The sequence below is a fragment of the Ursus arctos genome, unplaced genomic scaffold (assembly GCF_023065955.2).
Source record: "Ursus arctos isolate Adak ecotype North America unplaced genomic scaffold, UrsArc2.0 scaffold_12, whole genome shotgun sequence".
In the NCBI taxonomy this organism is placed as follows: domain Eukaryota; kingdom Metazoa; phylum Chordata; class Mammalia; order Carnivora; family Ursidae; genus Ursus; species Ursus arctos.
This window is the reverse complement of record NW_026622786.1, coordinates 70,860,858-70,880,176: the sequence shown is the minus strand read 5'-3', so window position 1 is coordinate 70,880,176 and position 19,319 is coordinate 70,860,858. Positions and strand designations below refer to the sequence as shown.

Sequence of the window (19,319 nt, the reverse complement as noted above, 5' to 3'; positions counted from 1 at the left end):
CACCTTTGAACATGGGGCTGATCTTCCAGACCCCCAGGCAGCCCCGACTTGCGAACTGGCCGAAGGAGAGCTCCATGAAGAAGAGGGGGATCCCGCAGAATATGAGCATGATGAAGTACGGGAGCATGAAGGCCCCTGGCAGGCGGGGAAAGGACGGCTCAGGGCGGGCTTGGGGGTCCCACCCTCTTTCTGCTGAGAACCCAACAGCAAAACCTTTGCGATCGGCTAGGACCCGAGGACTGTGGGCCCCGCAATGAGCAGGAGCCTGGGTCTGAGGTGTCCTACCCACAGTCTACCTCTGAACTTGACAGAGGCTTCCTGAACAGAACCCAGCCCCCAGCCCCACCATGTTAGGGTGGGACATGATGGCTTCACCAAGCCAATCCACAAACATAAGTAGCCGGGATCCTCAAATTCCCCGAACCATTTAGGGGGCTGTAGACACACAGGGGGTATGGGACAGGGAACCTCGGGAGGCTGGGGTGCCTTTCTCTACCTCTCTTGAACTCAAGGGAGCAGGCTAGCAGGGTCAGGCCCAAACAGCAGACAGCCAGGGTCAAGGGGTGATCTGTGCCTTAGGTAAAGGGCACCTAAGCCAGGGATTGGGGCGAAGGAGATGAGAGCACAGGCCAGCCTGTCTGGAGAGGGGTCTGTGCCCGGGGAGGGGGTAGCTCGGGCCTCGGTGGCTAGGCTCTATCCAAGTGGGTGGTCCCTGCCCTGTGCCCGCTGGGTACCTCCCCCGTTGCGATAGCAGAGGTATGGGAAGCGCCAAACATTGCCCAGGCCCACGGCATAGCCCACGCTCGTCAGTACAAACTCGATCTGGTTGCCCCAGTTGCCTCGTTTGAGGTTCTGGTCCCTCTTGGTGGCCTCGCTGGGCACAGCACCATTCTGTGGGGACAGGAGAAAAGCTACCATCAGAAAGGCATTTGTGCTCCCGTGCCTGACCCTCTGGGCCTCTCCCAGCGGGGACGCCATAGACCCTCCAAGCCCCCACCCCCACCCCGGGCTTCCCCGCTGCTGGCAGGAGCTGCTGGCAGGCATGGCAGAGAAGGGGAGAAGGGAGGAGCAGCTGCCAGAGGGTGCCAGCTGGGCCTCCCTCACCAGCACCCCCAGCACCCTGTGCCAGGGGCACCAGCCCACCTGAGCGGCTGCTGCCAACATCTGAGAGGTGGGACACCGAGAGGGAGCTCAAGTCCAGAGCCCCCCAGCCCCAGCCCTTCCAAAGCCTCCCCTCTCCCCTCTGGGTGAGGATCTGGGAGCAGCTGAGCCTCATACCAAGCAGCCAAGTCGGGCTGGGCACAAAGGGGCCTGTGTCCAGACAGCCCCCCCCACCCGCCGCTACCACATCACCAGGCTGAGCACGCTGCCCACGGGCAGGCGGTGCGGGGGAGGGGATGCCCGACCCCTCCCCTAGCTGAAGGCGCTTTCCTGGGGGCACAGGACGGGCAGGGCTGTGAGGTGGGCGATGGGGGAGCAACTGAGCTGGGCCAGACTTGGGGAGGGTGCTCTGGGACTCAGGATGGGGGACCCAGGGGAGCCATCTATATTGCCCAGAGCTGGGGCAGGGGCCCTGCGGAAGCTGACCTGGGCTGGGTGGTGCTGGCCATGAGCTGGGGGAGGAGACCAGAGTTGTGGGCACCAGGCCAGACTTGGAGGACAGACTCTGCTAGGGGAAACAGAGGGAGGGACTCCGGAAAAAGGTCTCTGAGCTGAGAGGGGGTGGGCTGCGGAGGAGGGGGCTGGCCAGGAGGGGCTGATGAGGGGATTTGCCCCAAGGAAAGGAAGCCAGGCCTTCCCCAGGGGGAGCTGCAGGGCTGGGCTGGGTGGCCTGAGGTCCCACCGAGGACAGCCCCTTTTGAATCCCAACCCCACAGTTGGAACTGGCTCAGCGAGCCCCTTTATAAGCGTAAATATGCCCCTCCATGCCATGGCCCTGCCACCCCCTCCCAGGCTGACAGGAAATGAAGCCACACTGAGCGAGAGCCTGAGGGGTCAGGGAGTCTCACTAGGAGACTAGGGACCCTGAGAATCACCAGCAGAGCACAGAGCCCTCAAGTGACAGAGACAGCCTCTCGGAGATGGGCTATTCCCTTGAGAGAAGCAGACAGGAGTCCCTGGAGGACACCAGGGTTGGAGAGAGAGCAGCATAGCTTCTGAGGGATGTCACTAAAGTGACACCGACCCCCAGCTTGAAAGAGACATGTTCAAGGACAACAGTCACACTGGCCAATAAACAGGGAGGCCTGGTGCTTTGAAATGTTGTTGGATCCTGACACTGACCCACAAATGCAGAAGGGAGGAATGGCTTCACTGGGACCTGTGCACTTTCCAGAAAGGCCCATTTGGGATGCAGACACGTGAGGCACCAGGTGCCCAGTGGCGGCCCCAGCCACGGGCCCTTTGTTCCCACAGTGGGCATATTCGGCCTGCGTACCGTGGGCACGACAGCACAGACAGCCTTGTGGAGTAACCATCCCGTACACCCAATCTGGCATTGCCCCCAGAGGAGATGCTGACCTTCACACCCTCCAGGGAGGTTTGGGGGCACGGCACCGAGAACCGGGGTCCGGTCCCAGAGCAAACTGACAGGCTGAAAAAGCCTGAATACATTCATTCCTGCAACCACAGAGATCGACTAACACCTACTGTGTGCTGGCCCTGCCTCAGGCACTGGGAATCCAGCAGTGAACGAAACAGACACCCTACACGCCCACAGCTCGAAATCTAGTGGGGAGCAAGCCATCAGCGACAGAAACAAATCCGGGATCTTTATATTGCAGCCGCAAGGTGACCACAAAGCGGCAGTTCTCAAGTCACAAGAATATGGAAGGAGGCCAGGCGGGGGCACGCGGGGTGAGGCCCGGAAGGCTTCCCTGAGGAAGGGGCTCGTGGGCCAGTGTGGTTCTGGGGGAGGGTGGCTCACAGCCCGAGTGTGCCCTCTGGGATGGGCCCGTACAGAATCCTGCCTAAGGCTGTCACCACCTCGGAGGGCCTTCTTGAGGACAGGCCTAGCCATTCTGCACGGTCCAGGGGGGCATTTTTTCAGAGGGTGTGATGCCGGCTTGGGGACAGTTTCTGCATTCCCAAACAAATCCCGGCCAAATAGGGCTCCTATATGTTGACCCTACAATCACAGTTTTATTCTGTCCAGGGCTTGTTTACTTAGGGGCACAATGGGAGACTGTGGCAGCTGAGAGCACATGGGTGGGGTCACGAAGCAGTGCTCACAGCTGTAAATGAGACGCCCGAGGGTCCAGGACGGTTTCACGGGCGGGGCACACGCAAGGCTCCCTGCAGGGACCGAGGTCCCCAGGGCTTGAAGTCTGGGGCCTGTCACCTGGCCCCAGCCCCCCAACCAAGTGCAGCGGGGCCAGACCGGGATTTCTGAGGTCTGCTCTCTCCCTGGCATGGAGGGGGACATTGAGGGTGGGGGCGCCCCCAGCCACGTGCCACAGGCGGCCGCTTGACTGAGCTCTCAGGGGCCAGTGCCGCGCGGTTTAATGAGCGGCGTACCACTGGGCCTTCCGCTAACCACTTCAGCCACGTGGCTGCCAGGAGCCCTGGGACAGGGGCCTGGGGCGGGGAGCCGGGGATGGCTCTGGTAGAAGTTCCTGACAACACTGGGGCTCTGCGTCTCAGCACCGTGGGCCTGACCCCTGGAGCGGTGGCTGGGAGGTCACCGTGGGAGCCACGGCTACGCCTCTGAGCTCAGTTCTAGCGAGAGCTACGTTCAGGTGACTTGGGTGGTGAGGGCTCGGCTCTCTGCAGAGGACACAGCAAGCCTACTTTCCTGCAAGTACGCTAGAGGATAGGGTCTCCAGACTGCTCTGCAGGGCTTCTGGGGGCTCCGGTTCCTCTCTGCTCTCCTCTGGGCACTCCCCGCCCCTGTCTTCCTGGGCAGCGAGGCCCACGGCTGGTGAGCCTTTTCTGGGACTGCCTCAAGTTTGTTCTCCTTGTGTCCTCTTCCCTAGCCTAAGCCGCCCATTTTCTTGATCTGCTGAGTAGACACCTGTGTCACCGTTCAGCCCTGTCCCTGCAGTGGACGTCGGCTCTCGGGCGTCCACGAAAGAACCCCTTTGTGCTCACAGTTTCACCCAGACTGGCAGCCTGTCTGCCTAACCCGGCTCAGCCCTGCTGACTGGCCGGGCTCCAGGCCTCTCCTGCCTATCACCCATCTTTCACTATCCGCCCCTCGCTGCTCTCCCTTCCTCCCCTGATCACACCTCAGTGATGAATTAAACCACAGTGGCCTGGTGCTTCCTCCCCAGGCTCCTAGGAGACCCCCCACCCTCACCTGGGACTTCACGGCCATGGGCCTGATCAGTGGTCTCCAGGGTAGGGACAGCCCTGCCCTGTGCCCGAGCTCCCCAAGTTGGGCAGAAGGCAGGCTTTGGGGCTTTTTTCCCATGGGTGAGTGGGGTGAGCTGGCTGGTCATCCTCCGTGATGCCCACCATACACAGACACCCGCACGTAAGACCCTCACATAAGGCCACACGTGCACAGATGCCTTTCCCCTTAGGAGCAGTCCTTAAGGCAGCAGGGTCCAGTCCCACACAAGGACCTGTGACCTCCCAGCCCGGGCCTGCCTAGCCGCGTGAGCCATACGGAGCAACCCCTTACATAAGTCCTTTACGTAGCCCTGTGCCTGGCTTACTCCCTGCTCTGGATGAGCTCCTGGAATGAGGGGTGTTCAGCTCTGAGGGCAGAATCCAGATCTCCCCACCATGCCTCGGGCTTGGAGGGCAGGACCCTGAGCCAGGCATGAGAACCCCAGCATTCTAGAGCCCTCTCCCCTGGTGACGCTGGCCAAATCGTTTCCACTCCCTGCAACTCTGCGTCCTTAACTATGAAATCAGTGGACAGACTAGGCAATCTCAATAGATCTACTCATCTCTGTAGTTCTGCCTTGCCTGGAATTTTCCTATTTCTGACTCTCTCCTAAATCTTCCATTAGTTCCCACTAACTTTCTAAGCGACTTTTAAAACATGTTACTGTTTTTCTTCTAATTATAAAAGCATTATAAGCTTATCACCAAAAAAATGGGAACCTACAGCAAAGAGTAACAAGGAAACAAAGTCGCAGAGCCCCCTCCCAGAGGTAACGGCCACCACGGGATGCACCCCCTCCTTTCTTCGTGCACAGGCTCAGACAGAGCCCGGGTTTCCACCCTGGGCTACGGCTCTCCTCTGGCTCCTGACTCCCGCCCTCCCAGACCAGTGTCCACTGGATATTTTTGTGAATTGTGAGTCCTTCCTCCTGAAGAATCCTGGAGCTGCCCTGGCTGGGCGGGCCCCGCTGGGATCCCGAAGGACTCTTGTTCAGAACTCTGCAGCCCCGGGGTTTGCTCATGGGATGAAGTCCCATCCAAGACAAACTTTATGGAGGAGGACAGACAAGACCCCACATCCCAGACTGACCTTGAGCCAAATCCAGATCACTGGCAACTTTCTCTGAGCCCCATCGGGGAATTCAGGCAGCATCGCCATTACAGTAAATTGTGGCTGCCTTAAAAGACCTCACGACCTCCTCGCACCCCTAGATTCTTGTTCCCCCAAGTTCTCTCCCCCTCAGTCCAGGGGCCAGGCTGGCCCTCAGGTAGCATCCGCCCTGCGATGACAGAGCCTTCTGTCCTTCATCTGGACTCGCTTATCCAGATCTGGGAAAGAGTCAGGGGCCAGAGGTGGAGGGGCAGGACCATGGGAAAGTCCACCCGAGGCCCAAGCAGTACCCGGCAGCTGCTCGTGCCTCTTGCCTCAAGGACAACTTTAGAGCAAGCTCTGGGCACCTGTTAGGAGTCGAGGCCTTCACAGAGCAGGTGAGAGAGGCAAGAGCATGCCCTGTGCTATTTCGCCCAGAGCCCCGATCGGTGGAGAGAGACCTGCCAACACCGTGGAGAGCAGATGGAAGACGCACCCCCAGGTTCCGCTCCGGGCCCCGGGGAGCAGGATGGGGAACACCGGGTGGGCCCTGCCTCTGCCCTGGAGAAGCCCAGCAGCCCTACCTCACACGCAGCAGCTGTGGGCAGTCTCTACCCCAGTCAGTTGGCAGTGGGGCTGGCACTCTGGGCAGTGGCTCTGGTCCGTGACCCTGGCAGTTCTGAGGTTTGAGGGCAGCCCTGCATAATGCTTCTCCCAGGCCCAACCCATGTCTCCCCAGAAGACATTCCTTCTCTTGCCTTCTGAAGGTCAAATCAGGATGTTCTATGGAGTGGGGAGGATGGCTCTCCTTGTACCCTCACCTTCGCTGCCGTCAGCCCCATTGTCCCCGACATCTTTGCCCATCCCCAGCTTCTAGGGATGAGGCCACACGGGTGCCCACCCCATCCGGGCACTTGCCGTGGACACTGGCGAACGTTCTCTGGGGTCTCTCTACTCCCAGTGGAGACCCCCATCCCATCCTGTTCCCCCACCGTCACTGCTGAGTCCATGTACCACATCCCCCTGCCCCCTCACTCACTCTCCCCATAGGAGTAAATGCCGTGGCACGGACAATGGGGCTGTATTGATTAGTACAATTCCTGGGCACCTCCGGCCCGTCTCCCCGGGAGCTAGGACAATGCAGCTTTGATACACAGAGCAGATTCTCAGCAGGTCCTTGGGCTGGGGGAGCCCTCACCCCCCCACTCTCCTCCCCCAGGCCCCCACCACACAGCTAACTCTTCCTGCACTCCTTCACACAGTTGCAACTTTCTGGGTCACTTTTGCTGGTGTCTGTCTCGCTGGCTGGCTGTGCCTGCCCCTCCCTGGCACAGACCACTCAGCCCCTCTCCCCACCCCCAGCCCAGCCTCCCAGACCGCCTGGCTCCAGGGAGGGGCCTCAACCTCCTGGAAGGTGACTGACCTGCTCTGGGGAGGAGCGGGCCCCAGGTCCACAAGCCGAGGCCATCCCAGGATGAGTGCTCAGAGCGGAGAGCGCGTGTCTCCGCTGCTCATTCACACCTCTGCCAGCTCCGGGCGACACTGACGCATCCCCTGCCTCTCCCACTGCCGGCTGGGCAGCGTCAATTACTTTCACCTCATCTCCTCCCGAAGCTCTGCCTACCCCTCCCCTGGCCCTCCCCCTCCGGCCAGTCCCCATGCAGCCCAGCGCGGGTGCTCCGGAGCTAGAGTGAGGCGTGGGGTTTGTTGTGTTTTTCCCTTGTTCCCAGCAAGTTATTGGAACAAAACACATACACACACATACTCACAACCACAGAGTGAGGCAGAGCGAGCGCGGAAGAGAGTGAGCGGCCTCGGGGCCCAGATGCTTCTGAGCTCCCAGGCCCGGCACTTGGTGGCCTCCTGGTAGGGTGGTTGGGTGCCACTGGGCACTCGACTTGGTGAAGGGCAGGATGAAGGGAGGGCATAGTCCACAGGGCACTACCAAAGCATCTTAGACTTCTCAGAGTGGTGTGGGTGGGGGGATGGTGGGCCCTGGAGCTGTTCCCCCCACTCCTCTCCCCCTGACGAGAGTTGGAGACCCTCAACCAGCCGAGACGACTGACTGTCCTCATAGGAGAATGTGGCTGACCACATGCAAGAAAGCTCTGGCCCGGTGAACTGCACGGTCACCTGTCCTAAGAAAGACGGCACTAGCCCAGACAGTGGACACCACAGAGCCCAGGTAAAGGTGGAACCACAGAATAGGACCCTCGGAGATCTGTGCTGCATTGCCCAGGGCCTGAGGTGTTGCTCCGGGTATGTGCTGCACGGGCGGGGTTCAGTCCAGTGGTGTCACCATCACTGGGGCGGGATGTCGCTCAGACCCACCCAGTCCCACTTCTCCCGAGGATGCTGAGATACCACAGGCCAGCGGGCAGGAAGGCGGGCACAGGTGTTCTGGCCCCGGGAAGGTGAACCTCTCTTTGGAAACTGACAGGTTGGCAGGGGGCCTGGTACACGTTAGGGTCTCAGCAAGCATCACACGAAAGCGCGCACTCTGATGTAAAGAAAGCCTAGCTTTTCGGTGAGTTTGGTAAGTATGGTGACCTCAAAGAGAACATGGCAGGATGGCTTTTTTTTTTTTTAGAACGGCTTTTTAAAAAAGTGTACACGCTTTAGAGTCAGATAGACCTGGTTTAAAGCCCAGCACTGCCAGTCTCTCACCCTAGGTAGCCTTAAGCAAGTCACTTAACATGTCTGATCTTAGTTTCCTCCTCTCTGAAATAGGGCTGATATCCACCCATCATTGAATCTAGCGAGAACTAGCAATCACAGTAATAGATAATACATATTAAGGGCTTACTATGAGCCAGACACTGTCCTAAACACTTTGCACATATTAAATCATTTAATCACCCCCCCAAATGCCTTATATAGATAACTTATTATCCCCATTTTGGGGGGTAGATAGAGACCAGCCTTGGTTCAGGCAAGTCTCCTAAGAATGGTCTGAGACCCCACTGACTCAGCCTCTCACTGGGCCAGCCTCATGCAGCCAGGTCTCCAGACACGCTCCGCTGACTTCCTGCGCGCACAGACTGCGGGCCAAGGCCCTGGCTGGGCTACTGGCTTCAGGAAGGCCCAGTCACCCATGATGCCCAAATGCTCACTTCCACCCAGGGTGGGCTCTGGGCTCTGGCTGCCCTGGCCTGGGCAGGGTGCCCAGAACAGGCAGCCCTGGCTGGACGGCTTTCTCCGGCCCTGGCCATGGGGACAGGAGGCAGCAGCAGCCCAGCTGGGCCCTGGCCATAATGAGGCCTCATTAGTGGGACCCAGCTGCTCCAGCCCCACTTTGGGAGGCCGACTCCCCCAGTCCCCGCCTCTGACTTTTCTTAATAAGAGTGGGCATGCCTCCAGAGGGGCAAGGAATCTAGCCGCTTTGTTGTGCCCTGTGCCTCCAGGGGGAAGGTCCCGCCCAGCTAGGACTGAGCAGGGGAAGGGCTGCAGGGAAGCTGTGTGAGGGGAGGTGAGGGCACAGGATGGAGCAGGTGTGCTCCAGGGAAGGTGGGGAGGGGAAGGAGACCAAGGGGAAGGGAGGGCAGGATCTCAGGTCCAGAGAGGAGGCCTGAGGAACGCTGCACCTTTTCCTCTGGATCTAGATATTGTCCGTTTCACTGGGAGGGGTGTGGTTACACATCTCCAATCACCTGGTTGATGATCTAGGTCATTCCTCAGGCTGTCCCAGCTAAGAGAGCCCCTCCTCTGTGCTAGGCCTATTATAAGGAGAGTGCCCACGATGTGCCAGTCCCTGAGCTAGGAGAGTACCTACTGTGTGCCAGACCCCGTGCACAGAAAGCACACACTGTTACCACGAGTACCTGTGTTTGGAAAGCACTCACTGTGTGCTGGGAACTGTGTTAGCAGAGCGCCCACTATGTGCAAAGTCTGATGCTGAAAGAATAAATAGTGTGCCAGGTCTGCGTGAAGAGAGCACCCACTTTAGATCAGCCCAATGCCAGCGAGCCCCTGTGCTGGGCTCACCACACTAGAGGAGAAGCCCTTGTATGCCAAATTCCGTGCCAGGCGAGGACCCAACGTATGCCCAGACTGGAGCTGGGGGAGCACCCACGGTGCGCCTGGCACTGTGACAGCCGGGTGCCCAGTGTGTGCCCAGTCTGTGCTAGGTGAGCACCCCCCCAAGCTGGGGCTCGTGCGGCTGAGCGCCTAGTCGTGCAGGCTCTTCACCTAGGAAGTGCCGACTGCAGGCCAAACCCTGCGCTTGGTAAACTCCCAGCATGTGCCAAGCCCATATTAGCTAAGCACTTGCCACAGGCCAGGATGTGGGCCGGGTGAGCACCCACTGTGTGCCAGGCCCCGCAATGGACGGTGCCAATAAGAGGTGTACAAATTCTCGTATCAAAGCCTAACAGAACAGGTCAGGGTGGAGCAGCGCCGGGTGGCCTGTGGTGCTTGCAAAGCCTTCTGGGATGGTTTAGATGCCCTGGCACTCACGGCCCTAGCCCAGGTGACTCTGCTCTTACTCATCACAAGGTTTCCCAATGGTAGGAGCAACCAGTGTGCCCAAAGACATGGGGAGAGGCCAGTGAGGCTCCCTGAGACCTCTGCTGCCCAAGACTCTGTGCCAGTGGGGCGCAGGCATGGGGAGGGGACCGAAGCAGCCAGCTCATGCCCTTGGTGTGAGGCCGTGTGGTCACAGCTGACCCGGTGGGGCTCTCCTGGCCTGGGCTCCTCTCCCCCAGCTCCCTGTCTTCTGAGCCTCAGGCAGCCCCACCCCACGCGTGTACAGAGGCACTAGGTCTCCATGGAAGGATCACCCCACCCACCCCCCGGTGCCCCCAAGCATCCCAGCTGCTCCCAGGCTTGGAGGCACCCTGGCCAGCTGGGTTCTCGCATGGCCCCGTCCTAGGAGCTGCTGAGGCGTGAGGGAGGCAGCTGAGCTGGCCCGGCAGAGACCATCTGGGCCGGGGGTGGGGGTCGGGGACACGTGCAGCAGGCATGTGGGCCTGGGCACGTGCTGCAGAGAGGCTTGCTTCTCCGCGGGGCACCTGCCCCATGGACAGCAGGGCTGGAGCTCCAAGGATGACACAGGGTGTCTGCCGACACTGAAGAGAGTCAGGGGACAGGGGCCGGGGGGACCATGTCCTCACACCCAAACTGGAGGCAAAGGGGATGGAAGTAAGGACCCCACGGCAGGGGCTAGCTATCCCCTCCCCGCATCCCAGGGCACGAATGCCAAAAGAAGCCATAGGCCTGGGATTGGCTAAGTGGCTTACATGCGTGGCCCTCGATAGCCTCTCTTCTGCCCCTACCACGGCATGGAGACGAGGGCATGTCTGAAAGGAGTGTCCTTAGCTATTTGCCTTTAGGGGAGCACAGGCGCCTAAAAGAGCGCTGGCTCAGCTCCCTAGGTTAGCCAGGAGGGGTGGTGCTCCTCGAGCCTGTGTCCTACAGACAAGCCCTGAACAGAGATGGCTTCAGTTTCCAAACTGCGGCCCGAGAACAGAGTAGCCCAAGGTCATCAGCAGAACTGAGAAAGAGGCAGGAATAGAATCTCTAGCAACCACTGTGGTGGGAGGGGGTGGGCGGGTGGAGCCCAGGGGACAGATGTTATGGGCCTCAAACCAGCAGTGGCGGGCAGAAGCCAAAGGGCAGAGGGCATCCGAGCCCTGGCTATCTTTAGGCACATCCTGGGGCTGGGAACGGGCGTCCCAAGGCAGCACTCCCTTCCACAGACAGGCTGGCCCTGCAGAGCCCAAAGTCCGGGAGGCTCAGCTCAGGCAGGGATTCTGGGATGCCGTGATTCGCGCTCCCTATGTGGCCCACACGGCTCCCACGTCTCCACTGCTTGGCTGCACCGGTCCTTTCAGGGTCACTCCTGAGAAGGAAGAGCAGCCCGGGAATACTCGGAGGGTTTCTTAGGTTTCACGGGGCTCAGAATCTCCATGCAGCATGGGGCAGAGCTGCACCCCACTTCCTACGGACCACAGGCCCGTGGCAATTCCCAGACTTCTCTGGGAAAGGGAGGCCATTTTTGGCCCTGTAACAGCATCACCTCCAGCAAGCGTGCAGGTCACGAGACTTCATCTCCGCCCATTTATGAGCACCCAGAGTTTAGGCTGGCCCCGGAATACTTTGAGAAGCTCGGCTCATTCAGATGTGTTCCAACCAGGCAGGAGCCAGGCCAGAGCAGGCCTGAGGGGCTGAATGCTAGACGTTCAGAACGGGGCAGGATAGAGAGAGGGTCCTTACCCTGGAGCAAAACCACCTATTTCCTCTCCCAAACCATTCATCTGGACCAAGCACTCTGAGCCCCAGAAATCTCTGGTGAGAGACAGGGCCTCTTTAGGGGTGGGGGAGCTCCACAGAGACCCTAGGCCAATCGATCCTTAACAGAATGAGAAAAGCAATGAGAGAGGTGCCAAGGGCAGTGCTGTGCTCTGTCACTGGCTTCCTCCCCTGACAGCTGTCCCGTCTAGCTTGTCCCCGAGGCAAGATCCCAAGAGAAGAAATACACCACTGCTCTTGGGATGGGATCTGACATCTTTTTCCTGGTTCCTGCTTCCAGGACCAACCTGCTCTACCCATCAATGAGTCTTCCTCCTTCAAGCCCTGACCAGGCCCGGCTCTTGCCTGCTGCTTCTCATGGGGCCTCACTAGCACTTCTCCTGTGCTCTGCGGCAGCGGGCAAAGGAAGGGCCATGGCTGGGGGCAGGAGGAGAGGGGAGTTTCCTGAGCCCTCAGAAGAGGATTCAAAATGAAACGTTCTTTGTTACTTTTCAGCGTGAGAAGGAACGAGGGAAGGAGAGAAAAACCAGACGGGGTCTGAAGGCCCCTTGATTAGCACATATGGAATGCTCCCTGCGGCGGGCAGAGCACGGGGTGGGGGTGGGGTGCCAGGGTGCCAACCGTGGGATGGTCCTGGGTGTCCTCCTGTCCCTCCAGCAGGACAAGTTGCAGCCTCTCCAGAGCACCTCTTGTGATGGGGATGGGGAGTGTGCTCTTGACTCCTGACGGGCGCCGTGGGCTCTGTGGCAGAATCGGCCCCACTGTGGGCTCAGAGCCGCAACACCATCGAACCTGTCGGGTAAGGGGCCGCCTGCTTGGGGCCTGGGACAGCCCTACGACTTAGGAGTCTTGTCAGTGCCAGCCAGACTCAGGGCCCCAAGAAGCCTCCTAGACCCTCCCGTTATGACAAGCAGCTGGCACAAGGCCTCAGAGGGGGCGGCGCTCACGATTCCCCCCTTCCTCCCCGCAGTCTGGTTCCTGTACTCACCAGCATCCCTTTGGCACCTTTCCCTACCATGGCAGCAGCAGGCTGGGGGGGCCCTGGAGTCCTGGACCACACTCACAGGCTTTGCTTCCAGCACCTTTCAGACCACAGACCTCAAGAGCTGTGGAGAGAGCAGAGAGTGGGGTGGGAACCTGGCCTGGGAAGGTGAGGACAGGCCAGGTGTGGCCGTCAGGGCTCTCCAGGACAGGTAGTGCAGGGCCCGGGCCACCAGCTGGCAGGCCCTCACCCCCTCCCAGGCTGGCCCACCCTCTGCCAGGCCCTTTCCCATCTGGTCCTTTTTGGATGACTCTCGATGGGCTCCTTCCTAGCCCTTCTTCCAACCCTTCCCCTGGATCCCTTGGTCTCCAGGCTTCCCGTCCCAATGGGCAAAGGTCTATTTTTGACTCTCCAGATGCCCAATTCTATAAAAGATTAAAAAATGAACACAAGACTGGGACAGGGTCCAATTCCTTCATCGTCCGTGTGGATGGCTTCAACCTTTCTCCTGAAGGGGAGTCAGCTCGGATCAGCACGAGCTCCCCAAGCTCACTCCAGCTGGGCAGCCAGGACAGTCCTTCCTCATCCTGGTGCCACTCAGCTTGGGCTCCAGGACAGCCAGGCATGCTGTTATGTCACTGACCTGAACCAGAAGCTCTGCGAACACCAAACATGCCGTGCGCGGGATGCCCTCCCTGCCCTGGCTCAGGCCCTCCCCTGCCTGCGACAGCTTCCCTTCCGCTCACCAGTAAAATTCTGCAAATCCTTTAGGACCATGCTGAAATGTCACCTCTTCCCTGTAGCCTTTCCTGGCACTCTCCTCAACCAGAGTGAACAAACTGCTTCCTCCTTTCTTTTTTTAGCAGGTTTCTACTGGTGTCCTTATCAACTCATACTAGACTTATTTTTTTTTTTCTGTCCATCAGCCACGAGTCTGTGCATTCCCTGAGGGTTGGGTCCATGTTTCATTTACCTTCGGTGCCTGCCCCTCGCCCAGGGTGCGCTAGCCCGATGTCTTGCTCGAATTGAATTGAAGGGCAATGGGTGAGACTGGAATGATGGTCCGGGCAAGCCAGAGACCTTGCGGGAAGCATCTGAGATGCAATGTGGGCACGACGCGCTGCAGGAGGCGGCAGACAAATGGAAGGAGTGGCCACATGGCCCTGCTGGTGCATATAGACAGGTTTCATGCCAGACACGGATGGAATAGGGGGTATGGCCCTGCTGGTGCACATAGACAGGTTTCATGCCAGACACGGATGGAATAGGGGGTCATTTTTGATGGGCCTCAGGAGAGGATTCAACCCTCAGGGAGCTTTGAGGAATTCTGTTGTGGGAGGAAAACCTGGGTCAGGTGGACAATGATGTTCAATCTCCATACGGCCTAGTCCTAGGAGGGACTGGGCTCAGCTTCTGGGGCCTTCTTTACCCTCCCAGGGAGCAGACTCGACTCCAAAGACTGTTCTGTGCCATTCTGCCCTACCCATAGCCACCTATCAAGGGCCACCTCTCTCCTACAGGCCCAGGAAGGTTTTAGAAGGCCAGAAGAGACGAGGAAGAAGCTCCTTGCCTGTGAAAATCAGCCCTTGGCTTCTTTAGGACTTGGCGCTGGCCACTTGGGGTCCTGCACAGACTTGTCTCCAGGGTGGGGGCAGGGGCAGGTGCAGATGTGACCTGTAACCATTTCCCTTTTGTCAGTCACCCAGGTTGGCCTCTCCGCCTCTCAAAGGGTTCTCCTAAAGAGGTCCCTGTGCATGGCTTGGGTCTTCTGGGGGCAGTCAGGAGAAAAGGGGGTTTGTGCTCCCTTAGAAGGATTATACCTTGTCCTCCCCACTCACTGCACCCTCCTTAAGCTGTAAACTCTGTATCTGACTTCCCCAAAGCTGACCCTCTTCAGCCAGCAAACGGTAACCGCAGATGGCATTACAAAGAGCCACTGCTTGGGCTGGTAATTATTATGACCCCTGGTTAGGTAAGTAAACTGAGGGCACTCTGCCCAGGAACTTAGGCTCCAGGGTGTTCTCACTCAGGTTATCCCCGAGCACTGACTGCAAACACAGTCCTTGTGCTCAGACTGTTTACAGACTGGTGACCAAAAGAGGGCTTGGTGGTGGCCTCCAGGAGAATGAGTTGGGCAGAAAGCTTTGCTTCTTCTCCTGCTTCTGCCATTTCTGTTCAATGGCCCTGTCCACCCATTCAAGAAGTACCACGTATGGACCGCCACTGGCAAGCAGTCAGTTCAGCATGTGGTGAAGAGCTTGGGCTCTGGGGCCTGGTAGGCCTGGGCTAGAATTCTGGTTCTGCCACTCACTACATATGTGACTTTGAGCAAGTCACTTAACTTCTCCAAGCTTCAGTTTTCTCAATCTGGAAGATGGAGCTAGCAATACTTCCTTTGTAAGTTCTGAAGTTTCTGCTTCATTTTGGACTCTACTGCAAATCCTCCCCTCCAGTTCATTAATCTTCCCAAAGCCCTAAAGCCCTGATTCCCCCTCATCGTTCTCCACAGCCAACAGGATATGGCCTAGATTATTTAGCATGCATTTAAGGCTGGCCACAATTCAATTCATTTCTTCCACAAATATTTATTTCAGGCTTGCTCTGGGCCAGACCTGTATTGGGTAGGAAGAACTCATCGGTCTCTGCCCTCCCGCATCCTACAGGCTAGGGGGAAAGAGGGAAACTCGTGACTCAAACGCAGACAAAGACTAAAAGAGAAAGATCCTTCTATAAGAGTCAAGAGCAGGCGGACCTGGCCTTGTCTGAGAGTCACAGGGGCCTTTCCTGAGGAAGCGATGCTATAGGGTCAGAGAGACTTACTTAGGCAAAGCAGCAATAGTGAGGAAGGGAACAGGAAGAGAGACGCAAGCAAATGAAATAGTATGTGCAAAGACCCTGAGGCCGGGCTCAGATCGCCAGGCAGAAAGTGGCCAAAGATGAGGGTGGACAGATAAGCAGGGTCAGGGCCTTTGGGGCCTGGATTTCGGTTTTTATCCTGAGGGCAATGGTCTCGATCAAAGGCTTTACGACAGAGTTGCACCCGGCAGGAGCAACTGGTGGAATGTGCATTTTGAAAACATCACCCTAGACACAGTGTGGAGAAAGGACTCGAGGGAGGGGTTGGGGAAGAGAAGTCAGGAAGAGGCCAGGCCAGGGATGAGGGGGTGTGGATCAGGAAGGTGGCCATAGGGTGGGGAGAGGTGCACAGATCTGAGAAAAATATAGAAGGTGACAAATATAGAAGGTAGGACTTGGTGATGAATTGCATAGGAGGTGAGGGACAAGCGGGGAGCTCTGGTTTCTGCAGGTCCAACAGGAAGAAGCTAGTGCCAGGCCCAGGGGACAGGAGTGCCAGGGTGCTGCCAGGTTCAGAGTGGGGAGAGGGCGAGCTGGGTGTGATCTGCCTGTGAGCCACTCAAGGGTGGATGGTGAGAGGGCAGTCACAGGACCCAGCTACCTTTATCGGCTCATTGCTCTGTCCTTCCTTCTCCCCAAATGGGGCTGTCAGTCAATTGTAAGGGTCCATCTGAGCCAAGCCCCAGAGCCCTCTCTGGGAATGGAAAGGTGTCAGGTTCTTTCCCTGTATTCAAGGACCTCACAGTTTAGGAGACAGAGAGAGGAGGAAGCATAAACTCTATTCACTGTGACGAGGGAGTGGAGGGGCTGTGGGAGCAGCGGACGGCTTCTAGTTTTGCCTGGAGCCCAGGCTGGCTACCAGCAGCCACCTGTGGCCATGTGGGACTACTCAGCATTCCCAGAGGTCCTTGCCTCCCATGTTTGTGCAGGCGGTTCCCTCTTCTGTGAGCATCCTTGTCCGCATTACCATCCTACCCAGCTTCAAAACCTGTTCCAATGGCATTCTCTTCAAGAGGCCTTCCTTCCTCCTCCAGTTGCAGTCACCTTTTCACTGTACCCCCAAAGCGTGTACATCTGATTAACACGCTCGTCACATGTAGTGTTGCGGCATGGTTACTTGTGTCCAGATCTGGCTCCCCACGAACTGGAGAGACCTTCCTGGGCAAATGTGTGATTCTTCCGTGTCCCCAGGGCTGGGCACTGAGCGGGCACCGCCGCAGTCGCAGTGTAGGCCGAGTAAGGGGGCGTTTTCTCTGCGGTCCCTGGAAACACTTGGGCATGCTCAGTGCCGCCCATTAGTCCCTTCTTAGAACCAGTTCCCTCACCCAACTATTCTCCAATCTTCCGATGCTCCCTCACTTTGGACTTCTCAAGTCCTTCTTTCCTTTCCCATCCCTCTCCCCACTCTCAACCCCAGCCTTTATCTTCTAGCAACCGCAGCATCAAGCTGGTCTCAGCAAAGAAAGAGACCCAGGCTTTGTGCTGGAGCTGTCAGCGAGCCGGGGACGCGGCTCCTTTAAGAGTGACCAGCGAGGGGGCGTGGCCTCCGGAAAGCAGGCCCGAAAGGGGGCGCGGCTCCTTTAAGAAGCAGCCGGCGGACTGCGAGGAGGCCCCGGGCCGGCAGGCAGGGGCGCGGTCGCTTTTCGACCTGCGGCACCGCCCGTAGCACCCCGGTTCCTCGAAGCGGGGTGCGCCCGCTTTAATCGGGGTGCGAGATGTTGGGGGGCGGTGTTACATCAGCCGCCACGTGTGGGCCTCTCAGCTGGTGTGGAGGCGGCGGCCCCGCCCCCGGCCCCAGCGGTGGAAAAGTACCGGGGCGCCGAGGTGCCCGCCCCCTTGCCCCGCCCCCAGGGCCGGCTCCGGCCCCTCCCGGCCCTTCTGGCGAGACCCCCTCCCGTCCCGCCCCGGCCCCGCCGCCTTCTACCGCCCCGCGGTGGCTGCGGGGTGCGGGGCGCCGGCTGCGGGTGGGCGCCCCGGCTGCCAGGCCCCTGCCCTCACCTGTGGCCGCCCGGGCCCGCCCCACACGCACCCGGAATGAAGGTTGGGGTAGGGAGGGCGCGGATTTTCCCTGGAGTAGCAGCCCCGAAATAACTCCACGGCGGTAGTCCCTTCCCAAAGCCGTGGCCGAGAGCCGCGGACAAAGATCCCGAGGGCGTCGGGACCCCCTGGCGCGGCTTCCCGGGACCCGCGGGCGCGCGGGAACCCAAACCCGGTCGGTGGGTGGGCGGGCAGATAGGGAGGCAGGCCGGCTGGAGGGGCCCGATAGGCAGCCAGGCCTGCCAGCGGTGCGAAGAGATGGAGCGGGAGCCCGCACGCGGGGCGCAGACCCGGCCCGCCGGTTCCCGGCCGCTGCAGGCCCCCGGCGCGCAGACCCACTGGCGCCCCAGACGGACCGTGACACGCTCTGGTTCCGGCGCTACCCGCACAGCTCCGCGCCCGCCGCCCCCGACCGAGCCGGCGTCGGCACGCAGCGCCCCCCCTTCGGGAGCGCGCCCCCCCTCCCGTTCTCGCCTGCTTTAGCTCCTTGGTGACAGCGGTGACACCCAGACGCGCGCACCTACCCCGATCTTTGCGGCGAGACAGACATCCTCGTGCGTGCACCCACACTCTTACCCACAGATGCCCGCATGCAAGCGCGATCACACACACACACACACACACACACACACACACACTCACTCACTCACGCCCGCTTGTCCTGGGGCTTAGCCCCGCGGGGCCAAACCCAGACCGACGGCAGGACAGACAGAGGCGCGGGCCGCAGCGCTCCCTTCCCCAAGCCCCCTTACCATGCTGCAGCCCCCGGCCCAGGCGTGCTGGGTCCGCACCGCGGTGCGCCCAGGTGGCTTTCTTAAAGGGAAAGTTGCATCAGCCTCCCGAGGCTCAGTGCCGCCGCGAGTCCGCCCGCCCCGCCGCGCCGCTTGCGGCTCCTCTAGAGCTTGTTGTGTTTTGGTTTCGGGGAGGCGGGGGCCAAGAGTTTGGTGAAAGTTTGGAGAGTGGAGAAGGCTTGGGAGACCTAGCCAAGTCCCTCCCCTCCCTGAACAGCTCCCCTGGCCGCTCTCCCCCTCACCCCTCCCCCATTTCATCCCCACCCCACTGGCCGACTTCTCAGGCTCCTCCTCCCAGGGAATAAAATTACAAGTCTCTCCAGCTTTCAGATGATGGATCCCCAGGAACCCCTGGGAGTGGGCTCCACAAAGGAGTCCCCTTCCTCGCCCTTGCCTTGCTGTCCCCCAGCTGGGGCCCTTGGAGGAAGCAGATGTCGTTGCCCACTTCGGACTAGGCTGGTATGAAGCCAGAAGACCTGGAGCACTTTGGGGGGCTGGGGCTGGAGCTGGCCTTCCAGGCCCCTGGTCTTCTGCGCCTGCGTTGCCCCCAGGGAGAAGTCAGAGCAAATTCCATTCCCTTTGGAGCCGTGCCTCTGGGGACTGTGGGCACAGCTGGGTAAGACCCGGGTCCTAATCCTCGGAACTGGAGGTCTAGGGGTAATCCTTCCTCCAGGGACACTTCTTGGACCACAAGTTTGGTCAGCCCTACTCTGCTGCTTGTGTTCTGGGGCTGCAGACACCAATCTGGGCCCCTTATTCCCTCCCTGTGGAGACAGACCTGGGTTCCAATACTAGATAAAGGAGACTTTGCCAAAAGGTGTTTGCTGAGCCACAGTTTCCTCTCCTGTGAAATGGAGAGGATGAGCGGAGATAATGCTTTATAATGTATATAAAACGCATTGCTCCAGGCTGCCTCCCTGGGCAGCAGTGCCTGGCAGGGGGTGGAAAGTTGCTTCCCTAGCGAGAGCCACCAGTTAGTACT

The 19,319-nt window shown here is 59.3% G+C and overlaps 1 protein-coding gene across 4 annotated transcripts in view; it reads right to left on the bottom strand.

The window, feature by feature from the left end:
- The window catches only part of SLC6A9 (solute carrier family 6 member 9), a 31,310-nt gene extending 12,768 nt beyond the window's left edge, over positions 1-18,542 (bottom strand). For 2 of the 4 annotated variants that reach the window (XM_057310705.1, XM_026498273.4), the window contains exons 1-4: positions 18,299-18,542; positions 12,660-12,777; positions 735-891; positions 4-135 (exon numbers count right to left, since the gene is read on the bottom strand). In XM_057310705.1, the coding sequence (XP_057166688.1) occupies positions 4-135; positions 735-891; positions 12,660-12,689 (319 nt within the window). In that variant the 5' untranslated portion in view covers positions 12,690-12,777; positions 18,299-18,542. Of the gene's footprint in view, positions 1-3; positions 136-734; positions 892-12,659; positions 12,778-18,298 lie in introns of those variants that run through there. The other 2 variants (XM_057310706.1, XM_057310707.1) reach the window with 2 other exon arrangements.
- Between the last annotated feature and the right edge of the window lie 777 nt (positions 18,543-19,319).